Below are 25,382 nucleotides of genomic sequence, written 5' to 3' on the forward strand. Positions count from 1 at the left end.
GATAGAGGCTTGGCTTAACGCAGAATTTGCCTCAAGGCAAAGGCAAACTTCTGCCTTAAAAAAAAAAAAAAAAAAAAACTCTGCCATAATGCTACAAAAGTTAAGCCTCAAGCCCGAATACGCCTAATTTTGCAACGAAACTATATCTTGCATTTTTTTTTTTTTACTGAGCCAAGATTCGAACTCAGAACCTAAGAGTACTTTAGGCAAAGGACAAAAATTAGATACCATCCCCTAATAAGGACAATCGTGCAAATTGCTATCATCAATAACTTTCTAAGCAGCCTGAAGCTTTCATTTGATGAAACTATAAGTAATTTTATCCTCCTTGGCCAACTTACATCAATTACAGCCAGAGTCTGACATTCATAGGCTTCGACTGCAGATTCTTAGGTAGCTCCGCGAGGTTCGGACTCGAGTGTTAGTCATACTGGAATTGAGTTGCGATCACCACTCAGATCGAAGAAATTCTATTTTATTATAGTTACTTCAGAGAGGGGAAGGATGTCAGATCTCAGAAAGTTTTGTCGTGAAACTGAGCACCTAAGCGAAAGATGTATTTGTCATATTCTACTGTAAATAGAAGTACGCTAGAACAAGAATACTTGCATTTTACTGCACTTGCAGCTAAGAGGTAAAAGTTCTCTCAAGCTGACAATGAATGAATCAACTATTTGATACTATAAAAAAAGACCAACACTAAATCACATCTTTCAATTAAATAAAGATGAAAAAGTAACCAATATGTTGATCATGTATAATCAATTTGTACGGTCACGTCCTGTATTCCTAATTCATGGTATATGCCATGCACATATTGCAAAATAGGCCGTTCATCCACTCCCTCCTTTACCTGTTCAATGATTAACCGTAAAAGAGAGTGAGCATTGGGAAGGCATAAAGTAGAGAAGCAATGTGTATCTAAGAAATTACACAAAGCAGGCAAGCAATGTGTGTCTTATAGATTTTATTACTCATAATAGGACTGCAGGTTGGATGTGGCACACAATAAAGTCAGGTGATCACCTGCAATGAAATTGATCCAATAACATGACCAGGCACCAGTTCCCAAAAACGAGCTTGAGCAACTTCTGAAACATCATCACGAGATGAAACCTGAGCACACATGAAACTAAAATATCAGAGATGCACAGTTTGAAAATGATGCAGAACGTATAGAATAATGGAAGCATTGTATCCTCCTCAGCTGGGACCCTAAAGCCATTACACCATTGTTTTTTCATTAAAAACATCAGCACAAAGTTTGTGTTGATAAAAGAAAAACATAATAAAACCTCCAGAAGAACAAAATATAAAAATCCCCATAATCAACAAAAACTTACAGGGATTATATGACTTCAATTATGGATTCACTATCATTTACAGGATATCTAATACCCCAAAAAAGATAAGACAAGAAGGAATATACAATTCAGGTTTAGTCTCTTTAGAGTTCTTTCTACTCAAAACACCTAGAGTTCCTTTCCTTCTAGACTGTCAACCAAATGCATGTTGGGATGGTGAGCCACCAATTCTTCTGATTAACACCACCAACTACTCCACTCCAACAGCTCAAGAGGTCTATTGTCTTATCTGGCATAGACCAATTCATTTTAACCATGCTCAGGAGCATATGCCATAATTAAGATGCAAGTATGTAACACAATGTAGAAACAGATGAGGGTTTTCTTCAGCTTCCCATCACATAGATAACATCTAGAACTAGCTGATAACCCCTCTGTAGATTCTCTTGAGTCAGACAAGCTTGTCTGGCCACTAACTATACAAAGCAAAGCACCTTAGAAGGTGCATTTGTTTTCCAATGTGTTTCAGGGTCATCCCCCATTATCTTAGCAATTTCCAATCATAATATTTAGATGGATTTTACTGAAAAAAACTGGGGATTGATCATTTCTATACCAGAGAATCTCCACAATTTTTGGGGACTTGCAGCTGCTCCAGTTGGTTTGTCAATTCAGCAACTCTGCCCACTTCCCAATCATTTAACCATCTTTTGAAATTCAAATTCCAACCTTGATGTCCTTTTATATCTTCCACTGTCGCACGGGGATTTGTTGCCAGCAAATATACACCAGTATATTGGTCTTTTAGTGGCCCATGTCCTATCCATTTATCATCCCAAAAGGCAGTCCTCCCACCATTTCCTACCTTGACTCATAATGCAATGATTGACCTACAACGCTTACCTCATATGAAGATTTCACCTTCTTTGTACACCACGGGATCCTTGTCCATACATAGCAGCAATTACCTTCCTCCATAGAGCCTGTTGTTCAATATTGTATCTCCATAGACACTTCAAATAACAGACTTCTGTTATGTTGTCTCAAATTTCTGATGCCTAATCCGGTAATCCCCATGCGCTTTGCTTGAGACGATTGTCTTCTAATTTAGCAAGTGAAGAGCTTTTGTATTTTTGTTTTTGCCAAATAAAGTTTCTACTGAGGGTATCCAACCTTTTTTCCACCTTAGCTGGTAGAGGAAATAGGGACATATAAGTAGTTTGACGGTAGATTCAAAAACTTCTCTCTGACTTGGGAGATGTGTGCACCTTTTCTCTCTCCTTCTAAAACTTATACGGGAAGACCTTCTTCTGGTTCTTACCATGGGCAAGCAAGCATTTTTCACTTCAGGGGAAAAATCTTTTGAACTAGTCAGCATCGGGGACACAGAGAATAAATGGTTCTCCCTCATCAAAAGGAGCAAACGATTCACCAGCAGAATCAACATTGATGAGAACAATCTTCAGTGGATATGTGATGCTATGAGGCAAGCATCACAGGGGGCAGGGGATCTCTACAGAAGATGGGGTAGAAAATAGCAGCAATATCTCTACCGAGTGTATCAAAATTTCAATATCTACGGCAGATTTCTTAGAATTGAGGTATGGCAAGGTGAAAGGAAGTCGGCGGTGATCATTCCAGAGGTGAATTATAACAGCGGTTGGGTGGATTTTGTAGGAAAAATTCTTCGTTTTCTAGGGCACTCCAACATCACTGGTCCTTTTCGTCCAACATCCCCACTTTTGAAGACGTTTTTTGAAGCGGCTAATATTGAGAGCTGGCCAGATCTGTCTTCACAATCTACTTCTAATTTCAAAGACCCAGAACACCCACTCTCCAGATGTTTGATAGGTATCTTCAATGATGCTTTCAACATTAGCCCTAACACAGAAACCATTCAAAGTGGTTCCTGGGTCGATGGTAAATTACAGCTGGCCTTAAAGTTACCCCAATGGATCACAATACCTTTCTTTTCGAACTCCCTTTGAGACAAGAGGCGATGAGAATTAAGGCTGGGAACTGGTTCTGGAATGGCAGACATCTGGATTTGCAATGGTAGTCGCCGGAGTTTGGTACTAAATCAAAATCCAGCCATCCGGAGTTTCTTTGAGTCAAAGTTTTTGGCATTCCCCTTAGTGCATGGACAACAAAAACCTTCCGAAGTATTGGGGACTAGTGTGGTGGCTACATCGGGGAAGATGAAGACACGAGAAAGAGAAATCACCTTATTTGGGCTCGTTTATGTGTTAAAAATACTGGCGACCAAGTTCCGGCGAAGGTCAGATTAATCGGGGGGGAGGGGGGGGGGGGGGGGGGGGGGAAGGAATTTGAAATTGTGGTAATAACGGAGATCCGGGCAACTCCATTACCCACTGGTCCATGCCAGTATCACTTGTCAACAGATGCAGCAGAGATAAACTCAGGAATATTGGGTAGCGTGAAAGCTGATAGGGACAGGTCTTTGTGGGACCCAATTCCAGTGAAAAAGCACATAAGGGGCCCAATTTTAAATTCATTCGGCCCTACAAAACCTATTCTTAAGCAGCAGCCTAAAGACCAAGGTTTTAAGGGAAAAGGTTTATTGGGCCATCAAAGTGGTTACTACTCAAAAGGCCCAAAACAAAGAAAGCAAAGGAAAAGGCCCAACTATTATCCAAGCTGGAAGGCAAACTCTGTCATTAATAAATACGATCCCTGCCTGGTAAGGGATTATTCCATAGAGCATCATAATTCTTTCGATCTTCTCTCAGAAGAAATTCTAGCATCATCTATTCAGGGCAAGGAAGAAAGGGGGGAGCCATCCTATTCCCAACTCGATGCAGATGACAAATCGGAGCCACCTTCTCATCCCTCTGAGAAGGACTTGGATTTAGATTTTTCACTACGTTCCTTTAGTGAATTTCTCCCTCTTCCCTGGCATGATCGAGAAGATGTTTGCATGCAAGTGGTGGACAAGCCAACAGTGGTGGAAACTGTTACACCTCGGAAAATTTCCCGTTGGTACGCAAGTAAATGAACTAATGATGTGTGCGAGGAGTGCGAGTGTATAATGTTTCATGGGAAAAGTATGTAAAGGGATGTGGATGATTAGAATGAAAAGTCGAGAAATGAGAAAAATTGAAAGTTGGCAAAACTGCCCAGTGGTCGTATATTGCAAAATACGGACCGTAAAGTGCAATACGGTCCGTAAACTGGCAGACGTAAACTGCCATGCAAAGGCTTCAGCTTTCTGCCAGTGGTCGTAAAGTGCAAATACGGACCGTAAACTGGTATACGGTCCGTAAACTGCCAGGTCATAAACTGGCATGCCAAACTTCAACTTTCTGCCAGCTGAGGAAAAGGTATAATACGACCTGGTGGACGGACCGTAAAGTGATTTACGGCCCGTAAACCATGGTCGTAAATCACCATGCATGCAGGCCAAAGTCTCTGGTCCTGCTTAAGCTTAAAGACGACCACGAGGGACGGTCCGTAAAGTGGAATACGGACCGTAAACCTCCATGGACGACCACTGTTCACCCAGCACAGATTTTCCAATTCATTAAATATGAGGATCAAGACTTATTCTATTTCATTACAACATTACACCACTTCTCTCTAAAACTTCTCTCTACATTTATTATATGAGTTTTCAAGGATTATGAGCCATGAGCCATCAATAACATTAAGACAAGTAAATCAAGGGTAAGGGAATCATCAAGGATCATCCAAGTCAAGAAATCCAAATGGAGAAAAACTAGGGTTTTGCTCAAAGAGGAGTATTATCAACCAAAGCTTGTTCCTACAACTTCTAAGGTAAGATTCATGATTTTTACAAGATGTTTAAGGTATTGGAGAGTTAAAATACATGGATTGTAGAAAATGTGGTCAACTAGGTCATGAATGATGAATAGTGACATTTTGAGAAATAGTTTGAATTGAGTTATGAATGTTGTTGTGTTGTGATATGAATGTGTTATAAATGGTATTAAGATCATGAACTAAACACTTTAGACGAATGGACGAAGTTGGGTATTATAACCATGAGTGTGGGTGAATTAGAGGCAAATTGAGGAAGCTAGATAATGTGGATAATGTGAATGACTAATGGCCATTGTTATGATATTAATGAAGGTATAAACGCTAGCATTGGAAGGGAACGTGCAAGTGTAGAATAGTTCGACGGAAAGGTATGTAAGGCTAACCCTTCTTTCATAAGGCATGGCTCTTGGCCAAATTCCTAATTCCTCTATATGAGTATGTTGTCTTCACATGGTTGACATTCCGAGCTCATAAGCTCACGACCCTTGATATGTACTATGATTATACTATGTTCCTCGTATGACGAGTAAGTCTATAATGTAAATGTAACGATAATGATGAGGATAGTAATGATGATGAGAGTAAAATGAGACTAGAGATGCTTACGAGCTATGATATATGTATATGTATGCCTATGAAGGGCTATGATAAGACCCCGAGCTTATGATGCCGGGTAAGACTATATGTATATAACTATGTATAAAGTATGTATATGATTACGTAACGTGCGCGCACTTCTGCAGAAGGTACGGATAACCCTGATGCCTTGGTAGGGCCAGGTATGCATGATCTTGAGCCTTGGTTGCCAAGTATATATATAAAACACCGATCCTATAAGGTCGGGTATGCTATGTAAATGCTATGTATATGAAATGACTATGTATATAATATGAATATGAATGTGATAAGACTATGTATAAGAATACGAATAAGGACATGTATACGAATATGAGCACAAGTATGGTACGAGTATTATTATGGGATACGAACGACGATGTATGCAAGTAAGCGACATGATGATGATGATATTACTGTCTCCCCTCCTATGCTATTTCATATGATATATATTATGCTTCTATATTGATGTTGATCATGCTTTACATACTCAGTACATTCTTCGTACTGACGTCCTTTTGTTTGTGGACGCTGCGTCATGCCCGCAGGTGCACAGGGAGACAGACTTGATCCATAGCTGCTTATTCGTATATAATTATGGGCATAGCGGGGTCCTGTCCCGCTCATACGATATGTCATACTCTTAGAGGCTCGTAGTCATGTGTATGTGGGTAGAGATGTTCGGCCATGTCGGCCCATGTTTTGTATATCTTTTGTTGGCCTCGTCGGCCTTGTACTTATGATGTGGCATAGATGCCTATGATATGTTAAATGATGATGATCGTCTAATGGGATCAATATGATTAACGATAAGAAAAGCACGAATTGACTTATGGTTCACCTAGATGTTATGTTATGTACGATACGGGGGTGCTCGGGTGGGGTAGCACCGGGTGCTCGTCGCGGCCCCCTAGCCGGGTCGTGACAAAAAGTGGTATCAGAGCAGTTCAGTCCTAGGATGTGTCTACGAGCCGTGTCTAGTAGAGTCTTGGTTATGGGTGTGTTGCGCGCCACACTTATAAACGAGAAGCTGCGGACATTTTAGGAATATATGACCTTCTTTCTTCATAAGAATCGTGCGATAGAGCTATGATGTAAGAAATTCTTATTCCTAAATCGTGTGTTGTGTATTTCAGAGATGCCTAAAAAGAAAAAGGCTACAGCAGCCCAAAAGGGCAAGACGGTGGCAGAAAAGCGGGCTGAAAGAGCACCGCCACCGGTAGTAGAGGAAGATGAGTCCCAGAGTGCGGCTCAATCTCAGTCCTCCCAGACAGTGCCTATTACCGAGGAGCACGTGGGAGCCTCAGCCCCAGCTCCAACTCCTCCACCGAATGCTTCGGGCCAAGATGTGAGAGAGGCCATAAATTTGTTGACTCAGTTGGTTGCGGCCCAAACTCAGAGGCAGAGTTCAGGGCATGGTGACAGGGCTGTTAGTGCAAGGGCCCGTGACTTCATTGCTTTGAAACCCTCGGAATTCTATGGGGCGAAACTGGAGGAGGATTCCCAGGACTTTATTGATGGTATGCTAAGGACGCTCCGGTTGATACATGCTTCAGACACCGAATCGGTGGAGCTAGCGTCATATAGATTAAGGGATGTCTCAATCCAGTGGTCTACGGTTTTGAGGGCTTCGCGGGGAGCCAATGCACCTCCACCGGTATGGCAAGAGTTTGTTGACGCTTTTCTCCGTCATTATATGCCCCCAGAGGTTCGGCGAGTTAGGGCCGATAAATTCTTAAATTTGAGGCAAGGCAGTATGAGCGCCAAAGAGTATAGTCTCCGTTTCAATTCCTTGGCTAGGTATGCTTCGGCCATGGTAGCAGATATGGGCGATCGGGTGCACCAATTTGTGAAAGGCCTAGGGCCACACTTAATGGATAAATGCTTAACTGCGTCCCTTCAGGATGGCATGGATATTGCACGCATTCAGGCACATGCTCAGGAATTAGAGGAACACCTACAGCAGCGGAGAAATGAACGTGAGCAGGATAGGGGCCATAACAAGAGGGCCAGACCTTCGGGTTCGAGGAGCGAGTCCAGGGGCGGACACAGACAACAGTTTCCCAGCCATTCAGGCTATTCTATAACCAGTACACCTCCACAGTTCACGGGGCAGAGATTTGACAGATCTACTCGTTCCGAGCCGAGTCAGGGTTATTCGGGGTCTCAGTTTAGAGGTGATTCAGGCCAGTCAAGGCCACCTGTACCACGATGTTCCCAGTGTGGGAAGTTGCATTGGGGTCGATGCCGATTGGGCTCGGATGGTTTCTATTCATGTGGTCAACCATGCCATATCATGCGTGATTGCCCCTCAGTACAGGGTAGAGGTAGGACCCAGCCAGCAGGGTCGGCAGCCGGATCATCAGCATCTGTACGCCCTACGGGGCCAGGTTCACATGCGCCAGTCGGCCATGGTAGAGGTAGAGGCAGAGTTCCCAATACTAGCGGTCCTCAGCACCGTATTTATGCTTTGGCTGGACGCCAAGATCTTGAGTCTTCTCCTGATGTGGTCACAGGTATATTATCGGTATTCTCTCATGATGTATATGCTTTGATTGATCCGGGCTCCACATTATCATATGTTACTCCATATATTGCGGGTCGATTTATAATTGAGCCGGAGTCTATCAAACCTTTCGAGGTGTCTACACCCGTGGGTGAATCGGTAATAGCTAGCCGAATATATAGGAATTGTGTGATTGTGATTTGTGATCGTCGTACCATGATTGATTTGCATGAGCTAGAAATGGTAGATTTTGACGTTATTATGGGCATGGATTGGTTGGCTTCTTGTTACGCCAATGTTGATTGCCGAATGAAGATGGTTCGTTTCCAGTTTCCGGGAGAACCAGTCTTAGAATGGAAAGGGAATGCGGCATCACCAAAAGGTAGGTTTATTTCCTATCTAAAGGCAAGGAAAATGATCACGAAAGGGTGCATTTATCACCTAGTACGAGTTCAAGATGTAGAAGCTGAGTCGCCGACTCTTCAGTCAGTTCCGGTAGTGAACGAATTTCCGGATGTGTTCCCGGAAGAGCTTCCAGGCCTCCCTCCCGAGCGAGAGATCGATTTTGCGATTGATGTGTTGCCAGACACTAATCCCATATCTATTCCTCCCTATATGATGGCACCCGCAGAGTTGAAAGAGTTGAAGGAGCAATTAAAAGACTTGCTTGAAAAAGGCTTCATTAGGCCTAGTTCATCCCCGTGGGGAGCACCCGTATTGTTCGTCCAGAAGAAGAATAGCCCCTTGAGAATGTGCATTGATTATCGACAATTGAATAAAGTGACAATTAAGAACAAGTATCCCCTCCCGAGGATTGATGATTTATTTGATCAATTGCAAGGTGCCAAATGGTTTTCAAAGATTGATTTGAGGTCCGGGTATCACCAAGTAAGAGTTAGGGAGAAAGATATCCCTAAGACAGCTTTCAGAACAAGATATGGCCATTTCGAGTTCCGAGTAATGTCGTTTGGGCTAACTAATGCACCGGCAGTGTTTTTGGACTTAATGAACAATGTATTCAGGCCTTTTCTGGATCGATTCGTGATTGTATTCATCGATGACATCCTAGTGTATTCTAGATCCAAGGCAGAGCATGTGGATCATTTGCGAATTGTCCTTGGAGTTCTTCGAGCTCGAGAGTTATTCGCGAAGTTTTCCAAATGCGAGTTTTGGTTGAACTCAGTGGCATTTCTGGGCCACATTGTTGCAGCTGACGGTATTCGAGTGGATAGCCAAAAGATTGAGGCAGTAAAGACTTGGCCAAGGCCCACGACCCCTACGGAGGTTCGTAGCTTTTTGGGCTTAGCCGGTTATTACAGAAGATTTGTTGAGGGTTTCTCTTCTATTTCTGCACCGCTCACCAAGTTGACTCAGAAGTCAGCTAAGTTTCAATGGACAGATGCTTGCGAGCGTAGTTTCTAAGAGTTGAAAGACCGATTGACTTCAGCCCCAGTCTTGACACTTCCAGAGGGATTGGAAGGATATGTTATTTATTGTGATGCTTCAGGCGTCGGGCTAGGCTGTGTATTGATGCAAACTGGTAAGGTGATTGCGTATGCTTCTAGACAATTACGGAAACATGAGCAGAATTATCCTACCCATGACTTAGAATTGGCCGCGGTGGTCCATGCTTTAAAGATATGGAGACATTACTTATATGGTGTCCACGTGGATATTTATACAGATCATAAGAGTCTCCAGTACATCTTCAAGCAGAAAGAGTTGAATTTGCGGCAACGACGATGGCTAGAGTTGCTAAAAGACTATGACGTTGAAATCCTGTACTACCCCGGAAAGGCAAATGTTGTGGTTGATGCTCTTAGCCGTAGGTCGATGGGAAGTCTAAGTGATGTACGACCAGGAAAGAAAGAGATGGCCCGTGATCTTCAGCAGCTAGCTAGCCTAGGAGTCCGAGTGGTGGACTCAGGTAGCAGCGGAGCTACTATTCAGAATTCAGCAGTTTCATCGTTAGTAGCGGAAGTAAAAGAGCGACAATATGAGGATCCCATCCTAATGCAGTACAGAGATACACTCCCTCAGAAGGAGGAGTCATCATTTGACATTTCGGAAGACGGAGTTCTCCGATGTCAAGGCAGGTTATGTGTTCCCGATGTGGCAGGTCTACGCCATCAGATTTTGAGAGAAGCTCATTGTTCCCGTTACTCCGTTCACCCCGGAGCGACGAAAATGTATCATGATCTTAAGACTATTTATTGGTGGAATGGGATGAAGAAAGACGTAGCGGAATTCGTAGCTCAGTGTCCTAATTGCCAACAAGTGAAGATAGAACACCAAAAGCCGGGTGGCTTATTGCAAGCTATAGAAATCCCAACTTGGAAGTGGGAAGTGATTAATATGGATTTCATTACAGGGCTACCCCGTTCTCCACGTAAGTATGATTCCATATGGGTGATTGTGGATAGACTCACAAAGTCAGCTCATTTCTTACCGGTCAGGACGACCTATGTGGCAAAAGATTATGCCAAGCTTTATCTTAAAGAGATAGTGAGACTCCACGGTGTTCCAGTATCTATTATCTCCGATAGAGGAACTCAGTTTATAGCCAAGTTTTGGAGATCGTTCCAAGAGGGTCTAGGGACCCAAGTGCGCCTTAGCACGGCATTTCACCCCCAGACTGATGGGCAAGCTGAACGTACTATTCAGACTCTCGAAGATATGTTACGGGCATGTATGATAGATTTTGGAGGAAATTGGGATGACCATTTGCCACTCATTGAGTTTGCTTACAATAACAGTTATCATTCTAGCATTCAAATGGCACCGTATGAGGCTCTATATGGGCGAAAGTGTAGATCCCCAGTTAGGTGGTTTGAAACCGGAGAAGCTAAGTTGATAGGGCCAGACTTGGTCCAGCAAGCAATAGAGAAAGTTAAGCTCATACAAGATCGGTTGCTAGCGGCTCAAAGTCGTCAGAAGTCCTATGCGGATAATCGTCGAAGAGACTTAGAGTTCGAAGTGAAAGATTAGGTATTCTTGAAAGTGTCGCCGATGAAGGGCGTGATGAGATTTGGCAAGAAGGGGAAGCTCAGTCCCCGGTATATTGGGCCATACGAAATTGTGCGCAAAATAGGCAAAGTGGCCTATGAGCTAAATCTACCTCCAAGTTTGGAGTCAGTCCATCCAGTATTTCATATCTCGATGCTTCGGAAGTGTGTTGGAGATCCTACGAGGATCGTCCCAGTGAATGATATTCAAGTGACAGAAAAGTTAACTTATGATGAAATATCCATTGCCATATTAGATAGGCAAGTACGGAGGCTTAGAAACAAAGTGGCCTCAATTAAAGTTCTGTGGAGAAATGACAATCGAGAGGAAATGACATGGGAAGCAGAAGAGACTATGCGATCCAAATACCCACATTTATTTCAACCCTTGGAAGAAGTCCAAGATGAGACGTCAAAATCATAAGGTATGCATGTTTTCCCTTTTATACATTCAAGTCGTGTGTGGCCAAATTTCTAGTGCTGTTGTATTATTGCCCTGTGAGGCATTGTTATTGTGGGTTGTTGTGACAGGGTGGTAGTGCTACATTACAGAGGAAACTCTGGTGAAATTTTTATAGAATTCCCCAAGCCTTTAACATTCGAGGACGAATGTTCCTAAGGGGGGTCGAATGTTACACCTCGGAAAATTTTCCGTTGGTACGCAAGTAAATGAACTAATGATGTGTACGAGGAGTGCGAGTGTATAATGTTTCATGGGAAAAGTATGTAAAGGGATGTGGATGATTAGAATGAAAAGTCGAGAAATGAGAAAATTTGAAAGTTGGCAAAACTGCCCAGTGGTCGTATATTGCAAAATACGGACCGTAAAGTGCAATACGGTCCGTAAACTGGCAGACGTAAACTGCCATGCAAAGGCTTCAGCTTTCTGCCAGTGGTCGTAAAGTGCAAATACGGACCGTAAACTGGTATACGGTCCGTAAACTACCAGGTCGTAAACTGGCATGCCAAACTTCAACTTTCTGCCAGCTGAGGAAAAGGTATAATACGACCTGGTGGACGGACCGTAAAGTGATTTACGGCCCGTAAACCATGGTCGTAAATCACCATGCATGCAGGCCAAAGTCTCTGGTCCTGCTTAAGCTTAAAGACGACCACGAGGGACGGTCCGTAAAGTGGAATACGGACCGTAAACCTCCATGGACGATCACTGTTCACCCAGCACAAATTTTCCAATTCATTAAATATGATGATCAAGACTTATTCTATTTCATTACAACATTACACCACTTCTCTCTAAAACTTCTCTCTACATTTATTATATGAGTTTTCAAGGATTATGAGCCATGAGCCATCAATAACATTAAGACAAGTAAATCAAGGGCAAGGGAATCATCAAGGATCATCCAAGTCAAGAAATCCAAATGGAGAAAAACTAGGGTTTTGCTCAAAGAGGAGTATTATCAACCAAAGCTTGTTCCTACAACTTCTAAGGTAAGATTCATGATTTTTACAAGATGTTTCAGGTATTGGAGAGTTAAAATACATGGATTGTAGAAAATGTGGTCAACTAGGTCATGAATGATGAATAGTGACATTTTGAGAAATAGTTTGAATTGAGTTATGAATGTTGTTGTGTTGTGATATGAATGTGTTATAAATGGTATTAAGATCATGAACTAAACACTTTAGACGAATGGACGAAGTTGGGTGTTATGACCATGAGTGTGGGTGAATTAGAGGCAAATTGAGGAATCTAGATAATGTGGATAATGTGAATGACTAATGGCCATTGTTATGATATTAATGAAGGTATAAACGCTAGCATTGGAAGGGAACGTGCAAGTGTAGAATAGTTTGACGGAAAGGTATGTAAGGCTAACCCTTCTTTCATAAGGCATGGTTCTTGGCCAAATTCCTAATTCCTCTATATGAGTATGTTGTCTTCACATGGTTGACATTCCGAGCTCATAAGCTCACGACCCTTGATATGTACTATGATTATACTATGTTCCTCGTATGACGAGTAAGTCTATAATGTAAATGTAACGATAATGATGAGGATTGTAATGATGATGAGAGTAAAATGAGACTAGAGATGCTTACGAGCTATGATATATGTATATGTATGCCTATGAAGGGCTATGATAAGACCCCGAGCTTATGATGTCGGGTAAGACTATATGTATATAACTATGTATAAAGTATGTATATGATTACGTAACGCGCGCGCACTTCTGCAGAAGGTACGGATAACCCTGATGCCTTGGTAGGGCCAGGTATGCATGATCTTGAGCCTTGGTTGCCAAGTATATATATAAAACACCGATCCTATAAGGTCGGGTATGCTATGTAAATGCTATGTATATGAAATGACTATGTATATAATATGAATATGAATGTGATAAGACTATGTATAAGAATACGAATAAGGACATGTATACGAATATGAGCACAAGTATGGTACGAGTATTATTATGGGATACGAACGACGATGTATGCAAGTAAGCGACATGATGATGATGATATTACTGTCTCCCCTCCTATGCTATTTCATATGATATATATTATGCTTCTATATTGATGTTGATCATGCTTTACATACTCAGTACATTCTTCGTACTGACGTCCTTTTGTTTGTGGACGCTGCGTCATGCCCGCAGGTGCACAGGGAGACAGACTTGATCCATAGCTGCTTATTCGTATATAATTATGGGCATAGCGGGGTCCTGTCCCGCTCATACGATATGTCATACTCTTAGAGGCTCGTAGTCATGTGTATGTGAGTAGAGATGTTCGGCCATGTCGGCCCATGTTTTGTATATCTTTTGTTGGTGTCGTCGGCCTTGTACTTATGATGTGGCATAGATGCCTATGATATGTTAAATGATGATGATCGTCTAATGGGATCAATATGATTAACGATAAGAAAAGCACGAATTGACTTATGGTTCACCTAGATGTTATGTTATGTACGATACGGGGGTGCTCGGGTGGGGTAGCACCGGGTGCTCGTCGCGGCCCCCTAGCCGGGTCGTGACAAAAAGTGGTATCAGAGCAGTTCAGTCCTAGGATGTGTCTACGAGCCGTGTCTAGTAGAGTCTTGGTTATGGGTGTGTTGCGGACATTTTAGGAATATATGACCTTCTTTCTTCATAAGAATCGTGCGATAGAGCTATGATGTAAGAAATTCTTGTTCCTAAATCGTGTGTTGTGTATTTCAGAGATGCCTAAAAAGAAAAAGGCTACAGCAGCCCAAAAGGGCAAGACGGTGGCAGAAAAGCGGGCTGAAAGAGCACCGCCACCGGTAGTAGAGGAAGATGAGTCCCAGAGTGCGGCTCAATCTCAGTCCTCCCAGACAGTGCCTATTACCGAGGAGCACGTGGGAGCCTCAGCCCCAGCTCCAACTCCTCCACCGAATGTTTCGGGCCAAGATGTGAGAGAGGCCATAATATGATGTGGCATAGATGCCTATGATATGTTAAATGATAATGATCGTCTAATAGGATCAATATGATTAACGATAAGAAAAGCACGAATTGACTTATGGTTCACCTAGATGTTATGTTATGTACGATACGGGGGTGCTCAGGTGGGGTAGCACCGGGTGCTCGTCGCGGCCCCCTAGCCGGGTCGTGACAGAAACATCACGGTAGACTAAAATTACGATGGTTAAAGCTTGCAAATTATTCGAATTAAACGCCACAGGTTTAGAACATGACCTCTTTGATATTATTCTAAGGATGGAGGAGAGGCGCAAGGCACAATTATTGGCTCAACAACAACAGGAGGCACAGGGAGTTGCCAGTCCTAAAAAAGGGAGAAATAGAGGGGAAGCAGAGCTGGAATGGGGTCTTCAAGACAGTTGTGAGAAGCAAGGCAGGGGCAGGTTCCACAATTCTCAACCTAGATGAGAATAAAAATCTTGAGTTGGAATATGCAGGGGCTAAATGACAGAAATAAAAGGAGGACTTTCGAGTCATTGATTCGTAAATGGAGAGTTGATATTGTCTGCCTTCAGGAGACTAAAATTGAAAATTGGACCAACTCTCTAGTTAGAGAGATTTGAGGCTGCAAATGGATATCTTGGGCTGAACATAAGGCTATTGGGAGCAAAGGGGGAATGTTAATTTTATGGGACAAAAGACAGTAGCAATGTGTTGCTACTCAATGTGGGGAATACTCACTAACCTGCAGATTTGAGAGTCTAACTGAAGACTTTAAATGGGCCTTCACAGGGGTATATGGTCCTCATTCTAATCCAGAAAGGAAAGAGTTTTGACATGAGTTATCAGCAGTCAGAGGACTATGGTCGGATCAGTGGATAACTGGAGGGGATTTCAATGTATGTAGATACGAAAGTGAAAGAGTCCAACTGCTCCACAAGGTCCAGGGCAATGTGTAATTTTTCCAACTTAATTTTGGAGTTGAAATTAATTGACCCCCCTCTAGAAGGAGCACAATATACTTGGTCAAGAGGAGAAAATCATTCTCAAGCATCAAGAATAGATCGATTTTTATTTTCTAACAAATGGAGTGATGCATTTAAAGATGTGAAGCAGCTAGCTTTGCCAAGGGTGATTTCAGATCACAAACCTATCATCCTGGAGTGTGGAGATTGGGAACCTTCACCCTCCTATTTCAAATTTGAAAATATGTGGCTAAAGGCAGATGGTTTCATGGACATGATAAAAGAATGGTGGCAATCTTACTTTATCACTGGTTCCCCTGATTTTATTCTTTTACAGAAGCTCAGGTGCCTAAAGAAGGACATATATGTTGGGAACAGAGAAGTGTATGGCAAGCTAGAAACCAGAAGGAGGAAAGCATTAGATGATTTGCAGCACCTTGATCAAGTTGCTGATCAAAGAGCTCAGTCAGCAGATGAAAAGGCAAAAGCTTTGACCTTAAAAATGGAACTGCATCAGATTGCCTTAGCGGAAGAGATTTCTTGGAAGCAAAAATCCAGATGCACATGGCTTAAGGCGGGTGATAAAAACACAAAGTTTTTCCAGAAAATTGCCAACTCTCAAAGAAGATACAATTGCAATGATAGACTCTTAGTGGGGCAAAACATCGTGGAGGACAAGGTCCATATCAAGCTGGAAATTCTGGAATACTACTAGAAGCTTTACAAAGAAAGGGAATATTGGAGACCCACTGCAGATTTTGAAGGTGTGGCCTCTTTATCAATAATTCAAAGTGAGAGTTTGGAAGCACCTTTTGAGGAAGTAGAAGTTCTGGCTACTTTAAATTCATGTGCCCCAGACAAAGCACCAAGCCCGGATGGTTCCACTATGGCATTTTTTCAAAAGGCATGGAGCTTCATCAAGGCAGATCTAATGGAGGCGCTCAATCATTTTCATCTCAATTGCTACATGGAGAGATCTTGTAATGCATCTTTCATAGCCCTCATCCCTAAAAAGAAAGGGGCAATAGAGCTAAGGGACTACAGACCCATTAGCCTAATTGGTAGTGTGTACAAGATTGTTGCAAAGATCATGGCCGAAAGATTGAAGAAGGTCATAGGGAAGCTGATTTCAGAGCAGCAAAGTGCATTCCTAAAGGGCAGACAGATAACAGATGCTTCTTTAATTGTTAATGAGGTTCTAGACTGGAGGCTTAAAATTGGTGAAGCAGGACTATTGTGCAAATTAGTTATTAAAAAAGCTTTTGATCAACTGAGCTGGAAATACCTCATTGACATTCTCAAAAAAATGAACTTTGGTAACGGGTGGCTTAGGTGGATAAAATTTTGTATCTCAACTGTGAGATACTCTGTGCTAGTTGACAGGAGTCCTGTAGGCTTCTTTTGTATCAACCTCAACCTCTTACTTCTGTTGTTCGAGGCATTGTCAGGTCTTCATATCAACATGATAAAAGGCATCATCTATCTTGTTAACGAGGTTCAAAATTTGGAAGAGTTAGCAGATGTTCTTTACTGCAAAATTGGCTCACTCCCGACTACCTACCTAGGTTTACCTCTGGGAGGCCAAATTCAAATCCATTGAAATCTAGAATGGGGTGTTAGAAAGAACAGAAAAAAGGCTTGCTACCTAGCAGATGCAATACCTTTCAATGGGAGGCAGACTGACTTTGATTAACAGTGTTCTAGACAACATCCCGACCTACATCATGTCTTTATTTCCTATGCCAAGCTCTATCCTAAAGCAGTTTGAGAGGATTAGAAGGAAATTTCTTTGAGAGGGTAGCAGTGAAACCCACAAGTTCTCACTAGTCAAGTGGCCAATAGTGACTCAGCCAAAATCTGCTGGAGGTCTAGGAATCAGGAACCTCATGCTGCATAACCAGAGTCTATTGATGAAATGGTTGTGGAGGTATGGACAACCTGAAGCGGGTTACTGGAAAAAGATCATCATTGCCAAATATGGAGCCCTAAATCATTGGAGTCCAAAGAAGAGCACATGTCCACACGGTGTTGGGCCATGGAAACACGTCAGCAGCTTCCATCAGGTTCTCTTCCAGAATATATCCTACAAAGTTGGTAATGGGCTTCATGTGAAGTTCTGGGAGGACAGGTGGATTGGAAATGAAGCTTTAAAGGATTGCTATCCTGGTTTGTACCGAATTGCTATCAATCGGAAGGCTACTATTGCAGAATACAGAGAGAATAATAACTGGAGGCCTACACTTAGAAGGAATCTCAATGACTGGGAGATAAACAATGTGATTTCTCTTCTAGCATCACTTGGGGAATTTACTATGGATGATCAAACACACCGTCAAAGAAAGCTATAATCTTTTGTGCTCTCAGAATGGTCTGTTAGAGGAATGGCCATGGAAACATCTTTGGAAGACCAAGATGCCTCTCAAAGTCTCATGCTTCACATGGTGTGCCCTCAGGGAAGCTATTCTTACACAGGATAACCTCAACAGAAGGAAAATAACTCTAGTTAATAGATGCTTTTTTTGCCACAAAAGCTTGGAGACTGTCAACCACCTACTGCTACATTGTCCAGTCACTGAGATCTGGAGCTTCTTTTTTGCTATTTTTGGGTTAGTATGGACCATGCCGCAGTCCATAAAGGAAGCATATATCAGTTGGAATTTTTGGGGAGTTGACAAAGCCATCAGAAAGGTCTGGAAGATGGCTCCTGCCGTCATTTTTTGGGTTACTTGGAATGAGAGAAACCGCAGGTGTTTTGATGGGATTGCAACTCCTATTCATACTCTAAAAGCTAGATGTTTAGTAGTTTTGTTCAGTTGGAGCTTTCACTCCCCTGTTAATAGCATTGACAATTACCTGGACTTTGTTAGCTCCATGGTTCTTGCATAGTCTAACTTAGTTTCCTCTCCAAAAGCTTACTAGCTTTTGTTTTTGCTCCAAAAGCTCCCAAGCTGTTGCTTTTGTAAAATAGCACCTTCCAGTTGCCTTTCTTAATGGAAACTTCTTACTTCATCCCAAACAAAAAAAAAAAAAAAATAGGGACATCACATAAGTTGGAAGAGAATCCAACACACTCTTTACTAAGACCACTCAGCCTCCAACTGAAAGGTAGTCTTTCATTTAGACAATCTCTTAACACATCTTTCGATCACCCTATCAAATAGCTCCAAAGCTAGGTCAAGATAAGCGGTCGGTAGATTACCAATTGCACATGCCAACCTATACAGTTGAGGCACCACAGTGATAGAACAGAATTTGCTTTTTCTCCAATTAACATGAACACCTGACACTGCTTCAAAAACAATGATAATCAGTCTGATATGTCTCAGTTGCTCAACTTCAGCATCACACAAAACAAGAGAGTCATGCATATGGCAGATGAAAAACATCCATCCCACATCCAGCTCTGTTGGATGCCTAAAAACCCCTAATCCATGCGTTTGCCTTTGCCTTCTTAATCATGCCATTGGATCCTTCCATTGCTAGTATAAACAAGAAAGGGGAGAGGGGATCTGCCTACCTTAGTCCTCTCCGTGAAGGAAAGAATCCTTAAGGTGAACCATTTATCAACACTGCAAACCTGACAAAACTGATGCAGAACATTCCCATTTCAGCCACTTATTCCCAATCCCCATTATACCATTGTTACTGCTAACCCCACTCCCCACCAAAACCCAAAATGTTTGTTTTTTTTTTCCAAAGAGCTAGCACATCCAATAAGATTCATTCGCGAGACAATATTGCCCCACAATGTCAATTTTCTGATTATATTTGGAAAATTTCCTTTCCTTCCCACGCTTAATAGCAACTGCACGAAAACCTTACAAGCAATACTCTATCTCCAACATTGTTAGCTACTATCACAAAGAAGTATAAGTCGGGGAAAAAACAGCATGGTGTCCATCTTCACCAATGTTGTCAAAGCCTCACTTGAACCACACTTTAGCCCCTTAGCAAATGCACCAAGGCGCTTAGGTGTGCGCTTATCACCCAGCTTTATCTTGAAAAGAGCAGCATTAACCAATAAATATAGTACCTAATTGTTAATTTTTTCAATCCTGTTGTCTATATATTATTTGGGTTTATAGTTACTCTTTTTGAAGTACATATGTCTTTATCTTTTTCTTTATTTGTTTCTATCCCATTAAAGCCCGCGCTTGATTTGTGTTTTTTGCTTAAAGCCCCAATGTACTTTAGCGTATTAACCTTCTGTGCTTTGAGAACACTGAGCTTTACCACCATCTATAACCCGTCACCTCAAACATCAGATGATTACGACCTGCCTGGTTCTATACAATGAATGACCCCAACCTTAATGGGGAGCTTACAGGGTTTGGCTCAATTTTCATATCGAATTGAAATGGTTTGTGCATCAACAACAACATTAATAATTTACAAAAAAAAAAAAAAAAAAAATCAATGATACTACATAAATTACCTGCCTCCAGCATTTGCTCAAGGCTGAAGATGGGATCCTTGGTGGTGCCATTTGGAGCAAGATGCCACCAGTAGTTCTAAAAAGTGGCATGACGAGGAAAAAGACTGTGGCAGAAACTAGTCCCAAACATAAGACTTCAGCATTCTTCACTCTGAAGCCCAAAAATAAAATAAAAAACACTAAGAGGTCAGCCAGTAAACAACTTTGCTTCTTTATCGGGGCCAGGCCATGAATGTCAATAAAAACATGAATTGTCATAAAGCAAAGAAAATTTTTACCCAAGTGTCAACAACCAGGAAGCCAGGATGAGACCTGCACTGATAAACAAAAAGGTAGAACAGTGTAAGATCTAAGAACCCAGGAGAAACAATTAACTAGTCAGAAGCAAAATAGCTGATAAGATAGAATCTGAATCAAGGATCCAGTTCATGTAACGAGCTAAACCAAGGTAATCACTTACCTGCGAATGGAATCAGCTAGAACATGCAAGCAAACAGAGTGATAATTCATATCTTCAGCTTTCCTATAGACTGCAGACAAGACAGCATATCAGGAATCTTCACAAACCCCAACAAAGTCAAGACAGTTCAAGAAGCTCAACTAGCAAAGGCTTCTTAAATCAAGCGATATCAGCAGACACGTTGCCGAACATGAAAGATTCAAACCCATTTCGTATTGAATCATAGTATATTCTGCCCAACCTTGAGCCACTAGGCGATTCTTCTCGTCTACCAATGGCAGAGCTACCCAGTACTTGTGTTGGTGAGAGGTAGCAGGTATCCTTGTGGATTAGTCAAAGTGCATGCAAGTACGACCACCACCGTTGTCAAAAAGAAACAAGGGCAAATTGAAACGAGTACATCTTGAAATTTCTCCCCATTATGCTCACTCAACGGATATCACAGTAGTGTGAATCACACACTGCTACTATCATTTTTGGAATTTTACAATTAAGACACTTCAAATAATAATGAAGTGCACAACTGTTGTAAAAAAAAAAAAAAAAAAAATCCACCTTAAGTTAAGACCTAGAAAAAATCAAATAAAAAAGAGGTGTTATACGCCTATTTTCTTCCTCCAAATTAACAAACCTAAAATTAGGTAATGAAGGCTTCAATAATGATTTCTTATATCTCTCCTGAATATTGCCACATGGACTTTCCTAAATCCATGTAATGGGCCATTAACTACACCAGGCAGTAAGGACTGAGGATTTACCATTCACCTTTTTCTTTCTTTATTTTGATCAGTAAATGATTTTTCATCCTTTACCTTGAGCTCGCCTGGTGAAGCTTCTGGAAATTTGTATAAGGAAAAGTGGGGAAACCCCAACCTGATCACAAAAATAGGTTACCAGGAATCTTAAGCTAGGCTATTTGACTAAAATATCACTCTGTTTATTTTGGAATCTACAAGAACTACTTCGTAGGCATTTCTTTGGGGGAAATATAATGAGATAATTGGCCCATGAACTACTTAGTAGGCATTTGAACAATATTTGGTTGAATTGATAAAAGGAGTATCTGGCTTTCTGTAGTCTTTCATTCTGCTGCTGGTTTTCTTTTATGATAAGTACAATTTTATATGATTTAGAAATCTTCAGTCAAAAAAAAAAAAATTGAAACTTTATTTTATGCTGTACTCCATTCAACTATTTTGTCTTTCCTCATAGAATACCATCATTAAAAAGTGCTCCCTGGGTTTTTATTTACGCAGATTCCATTAGATTCTTCAAGGACTACTAAAAATTTTGCGTCCTTGATCTTATTCTGCCAGACAACCTATATACTGTATGTTATAAAGATAAAATTTTAAATTGAATCCAGTGCTACCTATATCCTTTAGGTATCTCTGAAGCTTGGTCAAAGGATCTTGTGGTGTGGCCAAAGCGAAGCAAAACTAGTTCTTACCTTATCTACTCCTTGCAATTTGCAACGACCATGCTTAACTTCTAAAAGCAAAGGAAACCTTATGTTACATGAGCTCTTTGTTTGATACTTTGATTGGTGTATGTGTGTCCGAAAGGGTATCACATGGGCATGCTTACGTGCATGTTTCAAAATATAACAAAAGACGTTAAAAAGTTGAAGGTACCCATACTTTATACAGAACTTCTCTGAGACACATTAGCATGGGGGATAGCAAAAGGTTAGAGGGTAGCATGACTAGTGTCGAACCCAGGTCGGTCATGTCTCTAACCTAACCTATTAAGCCAATAAAGATGTGTTTCATAATCGAATCACAGCTGCCAAAAGCACAGCAAATGGATGGGCACTTAAGTAAAATAGAATGATGGTGTCAACGCTTCGACTTTCCTCTCTCTCTGTCTCTCTCTCTCTCTCTCACGAGGAGGGAGCAAAAGAATTAATTTTGACTGCAATCAAGAGGCTTACCAAGATTAATACGTGCATAGTTCCTGAAGAACCAAACACCGATGAGATTCACCAGCAAGTTTGTGACAGCAGAGACGATCAAGTAATGCCTACATGCAGACTTCCATCAGGCATGGTACAATAAAATTCACAGAAATTTACAGAAACCGTCAGAAAGCAACCAAAACTCTGCCATGAAGTGCAAGGTGATAATAATTACTGTTGCAGGGATATCATTTGGCCGTTTGAACTTATAAACTAAAGGTTAACATTGAAATTCTGTATGTTGCGCATAATCACTAAGAGAATGACTTGAGTTCAAGAGAGGATATTAAAGAACTACTTCAACTGTAAAACTTTTCTTATTCAGAAAATATCTTCTCTCTTTTAAGGCTCATTCAAGAATATATCATAGTAGAATTTAATGTACAAAAAGGGTGACCACCTCAGAGATAGATCGCTTTTGTAATTAATAAAGATTCAGATAATCACAAGCCTGATGAATCAAGTAAGAGGCCTATGCCTTATAGTCTAATAGATCAGTAATTGATAAAAGTTAAACCATCATCCTCAATCAAACAAAAATAGAACCTAACTGTCTGACAAGTGTCATGATTTTGCATCAAAGGGCTGCTACTTATTTTTGTTTAATAAGTTGACAAACATTTACACAAGGATCATGGTCTAACAAAAGATGATAACATCACTTACATCTCGGAACCAACAACTACAAATTTTTAACCAAAACTTTTTGGACACTTACTTGTGCTCAGATTCATCTTGTATAAAGGCATGAAGTGCTTCCACAGCCAAGGAGAATGACATGAACAATAGAAACAGCTGCCTACATAAGCAATACATGAATAGCATGCCATATTAACCCAGATAAATGCAATTGAGTGAGAGAGCACACAATCAGCACCAAACCAAACCATCTAAAGAAGAAACAGTACATTTCGGACATGAAAAATGAAATTATGCTTATGTGTCTCACCTTATGGGTGGGTGGGTGTGACAATATGACAAATATCAAAATGGTATATTGTCTATATAAGGTTTTACAAGTAGACAAATAGATTAAACTATGAGATAGATTCCTAAAAGATACACACACTCATATGTAATTGTGACAGAGTGTGTGTGTATCAGTATACTAGTTACGTGAGGCCCGTGCTTGATATCTCTTTCCAAATGACCCACATGATTGCTAAGGGGGAAACACACCATGCTCTTAGGCTTTTTTTCCCCCTTCTATGAGTCCAACTTTGCAAGACCTCCTTCACTGTACCCGGCATAACCCATTTTGTATCCTAAACAAATTGAGGACCACCCTTCATAACCGGCTAGCCATCTCACAATGCAACAGAAGATGATCTACACTTTCGCCCGCACTTTTACACATGAAACACCAACTGACATAAGTGATTCTCTTCTTTCTCAGATTCTTAGCTATTAAGATCACACCCTTTGCTGTCAACCAAATAAAGAAACAAACCTTCCTTGGTGCTCTAGGGATCCAAATGAAGTCATGGGGGAAAGTCTGTTCCTCCCTCACTAGCAACCTCTTATAAAAAGAGCTAACAGTGAATAAGCCGTCACCACTCTCCCGCCACCTCCAAACATCCGATAAGTTATTTGGCTTGTCTAGCCCATACAAAAGCTCTATCAAATTGTGAAACTCTTCCATTTCCCAATCATGAAGGTTCCTTCTGAATCTTAAATCCCAGTGAATAACCCCCGCGTAAGCCCTACAAATTTGTTGCACTGTCATCTCACTCTACCAAGAAACGCGATATGTTGATTTGGTATTAATGATTAAGATTGAGATGTTGATTTGATATTGATGATTAAAATTGATAGCTTAATTTTAGGAATATATTCTATTAATGTAATTGAAGGGGAGCCTTGGCATAACTGGTAAAGTTGTTGCCATGTGACCAGGAGGTCATGGGTTCGAGCCGTGAAAACAACCTCTTGCATAAATGCAAGGTAAGGCTGCGTACAATAGACTCTTGTGGTCCGACCCTTCCCCGGGCTGCCCTTTATTCTATTAATGTAATTAATTAGGAATTGATTGTGTAATATTGTCTTTTCTAATTTAGTCTTAGACCTCATGTATAAGTACCCATTCTTATGGGTTGTATAATTATTCAAAAATATAAGAAGTCTTTTCTTCTTGCTAAAAATCTTCATGGTATCAGAGTCATTGCTGTCTTTTTGAGGTGAGTTTTCTCCCTCGCAGTACTAGGGTTCCGTGTTTTATAAAAGAGGTCGAGTTTTTCTCTCTTTGTGGCTGTTCGCACAAAAAAACTCCTCTCGTTCAGTTCGTTTCTGGATTATTTTTCTCTGTTGGGGTCGCTGGAACATTCTGAGCCTATCCCTACCAGTTTTTATTTTTTCCGATCACCGGAATTAGGATTCTGGCGTGGCAGCCAACTTTTCGGCAATTTTTTCTGGAATTTTTTTTTTCAGATCTCGGGTCGTAGGCCTATTCTGACCCTTCCCATCCAGGTTCTAAAGTTGCTCTTTTCATATTCTAAATTCTGTTTAGGTTATTATCTATTAAAATTATGGGTGACACAAAAATGGTAGATAATATGGGTGACACTATTTCTGGAGAGACTTTGTCTCAGGATGAAGTTCAACATCTTCGCCGTCTTCTGAACAAACTTGACTCTTCTAGTATTGCTAGCCCCAATTATGTGCAGTCAGGTATTGCTTTTAATGCTTAGTTTAATTGTTGGATTATTGATTCTGGTGCGAATAGACACGTGATAGGCTCTTCTAAAGGCCTTCAAAATCACTCTCCTAATCCCAAAGGGGATTATGTCATAATAGCCAATGGCTCCCTAACCCCTGTCTCTGGAACAGGTTCAATCGTTTGTACTCCTGATATTACCTTATCATCCATTCTTCATGTGCCTGATTTTCCTATTAACCTATTATATGTTAGCGCTATCACCAAAGAACTAAAC

General features: G+C 41.2%; 1 protein-coding gene across 3 annotated transcripts in view; it reads right to left on the minus strand.

Moving 5' to 3' along the window:
• Positions 1-544: 544 nt before the first annotated feature.
• LOC132637108 (metal tolerance protein C2) overlaps positions 545-25,382 on the minus strand; it is a 44,047-nt gene continuing 19,209 nt past the window's right edge. The window contains exons 4-10 of one of the 3 annotated variants that reach the window (XM_060354257.1): positions 23,171-23,247; positions 22,429-22,517; positions 20,496-20,565; positions 20,314-20,352; positions 20,040-20,186; positions 1,027-1,116; positions 545-853 (exon numbers count right to left, since the gene is read on the minus strand). In XM_060354257.1, the coding sequence (XP_060210240.1) occupies positions 850-853; positions 1,027-1,116; positions 20,040-20,186; positions 20,314-20,352; positions 20,496-20,565; positions 22,429-22,517; positions 23,171-23,247 (516 nt within the window). In that variant the 3' untranslated portion in view covers positions 545-849. Of the gene's footprint in view, positions 854-1,026; positions 1,117-18,490; positions 18,605-20,035; positions 20,187-20,313; positions 20,353-20,495; positions 20,566-22,428; positions 22,518-23,170; positions 23,248-25,382 lie in introns of those variants that run through there. The other 2 variants (XM_060354255.1, XM_060354262.1) reach the window with 2 other exon arrangements.

Source organism: Lycium barbarum, chromosome 1 (genome assembly GCF_019175385.1).
Source record: "Lycium barbarum isolate Lr01 chromosome 1, ASM1917538v2, whole genome shotgun sequence".
NCBI classification, from domain to species: Eukaryota; Viridiplantae; Streptophyta; class Magnoliopsida; order Solanales; family Solanaceae; genus Lycium; species Lycium barbarum.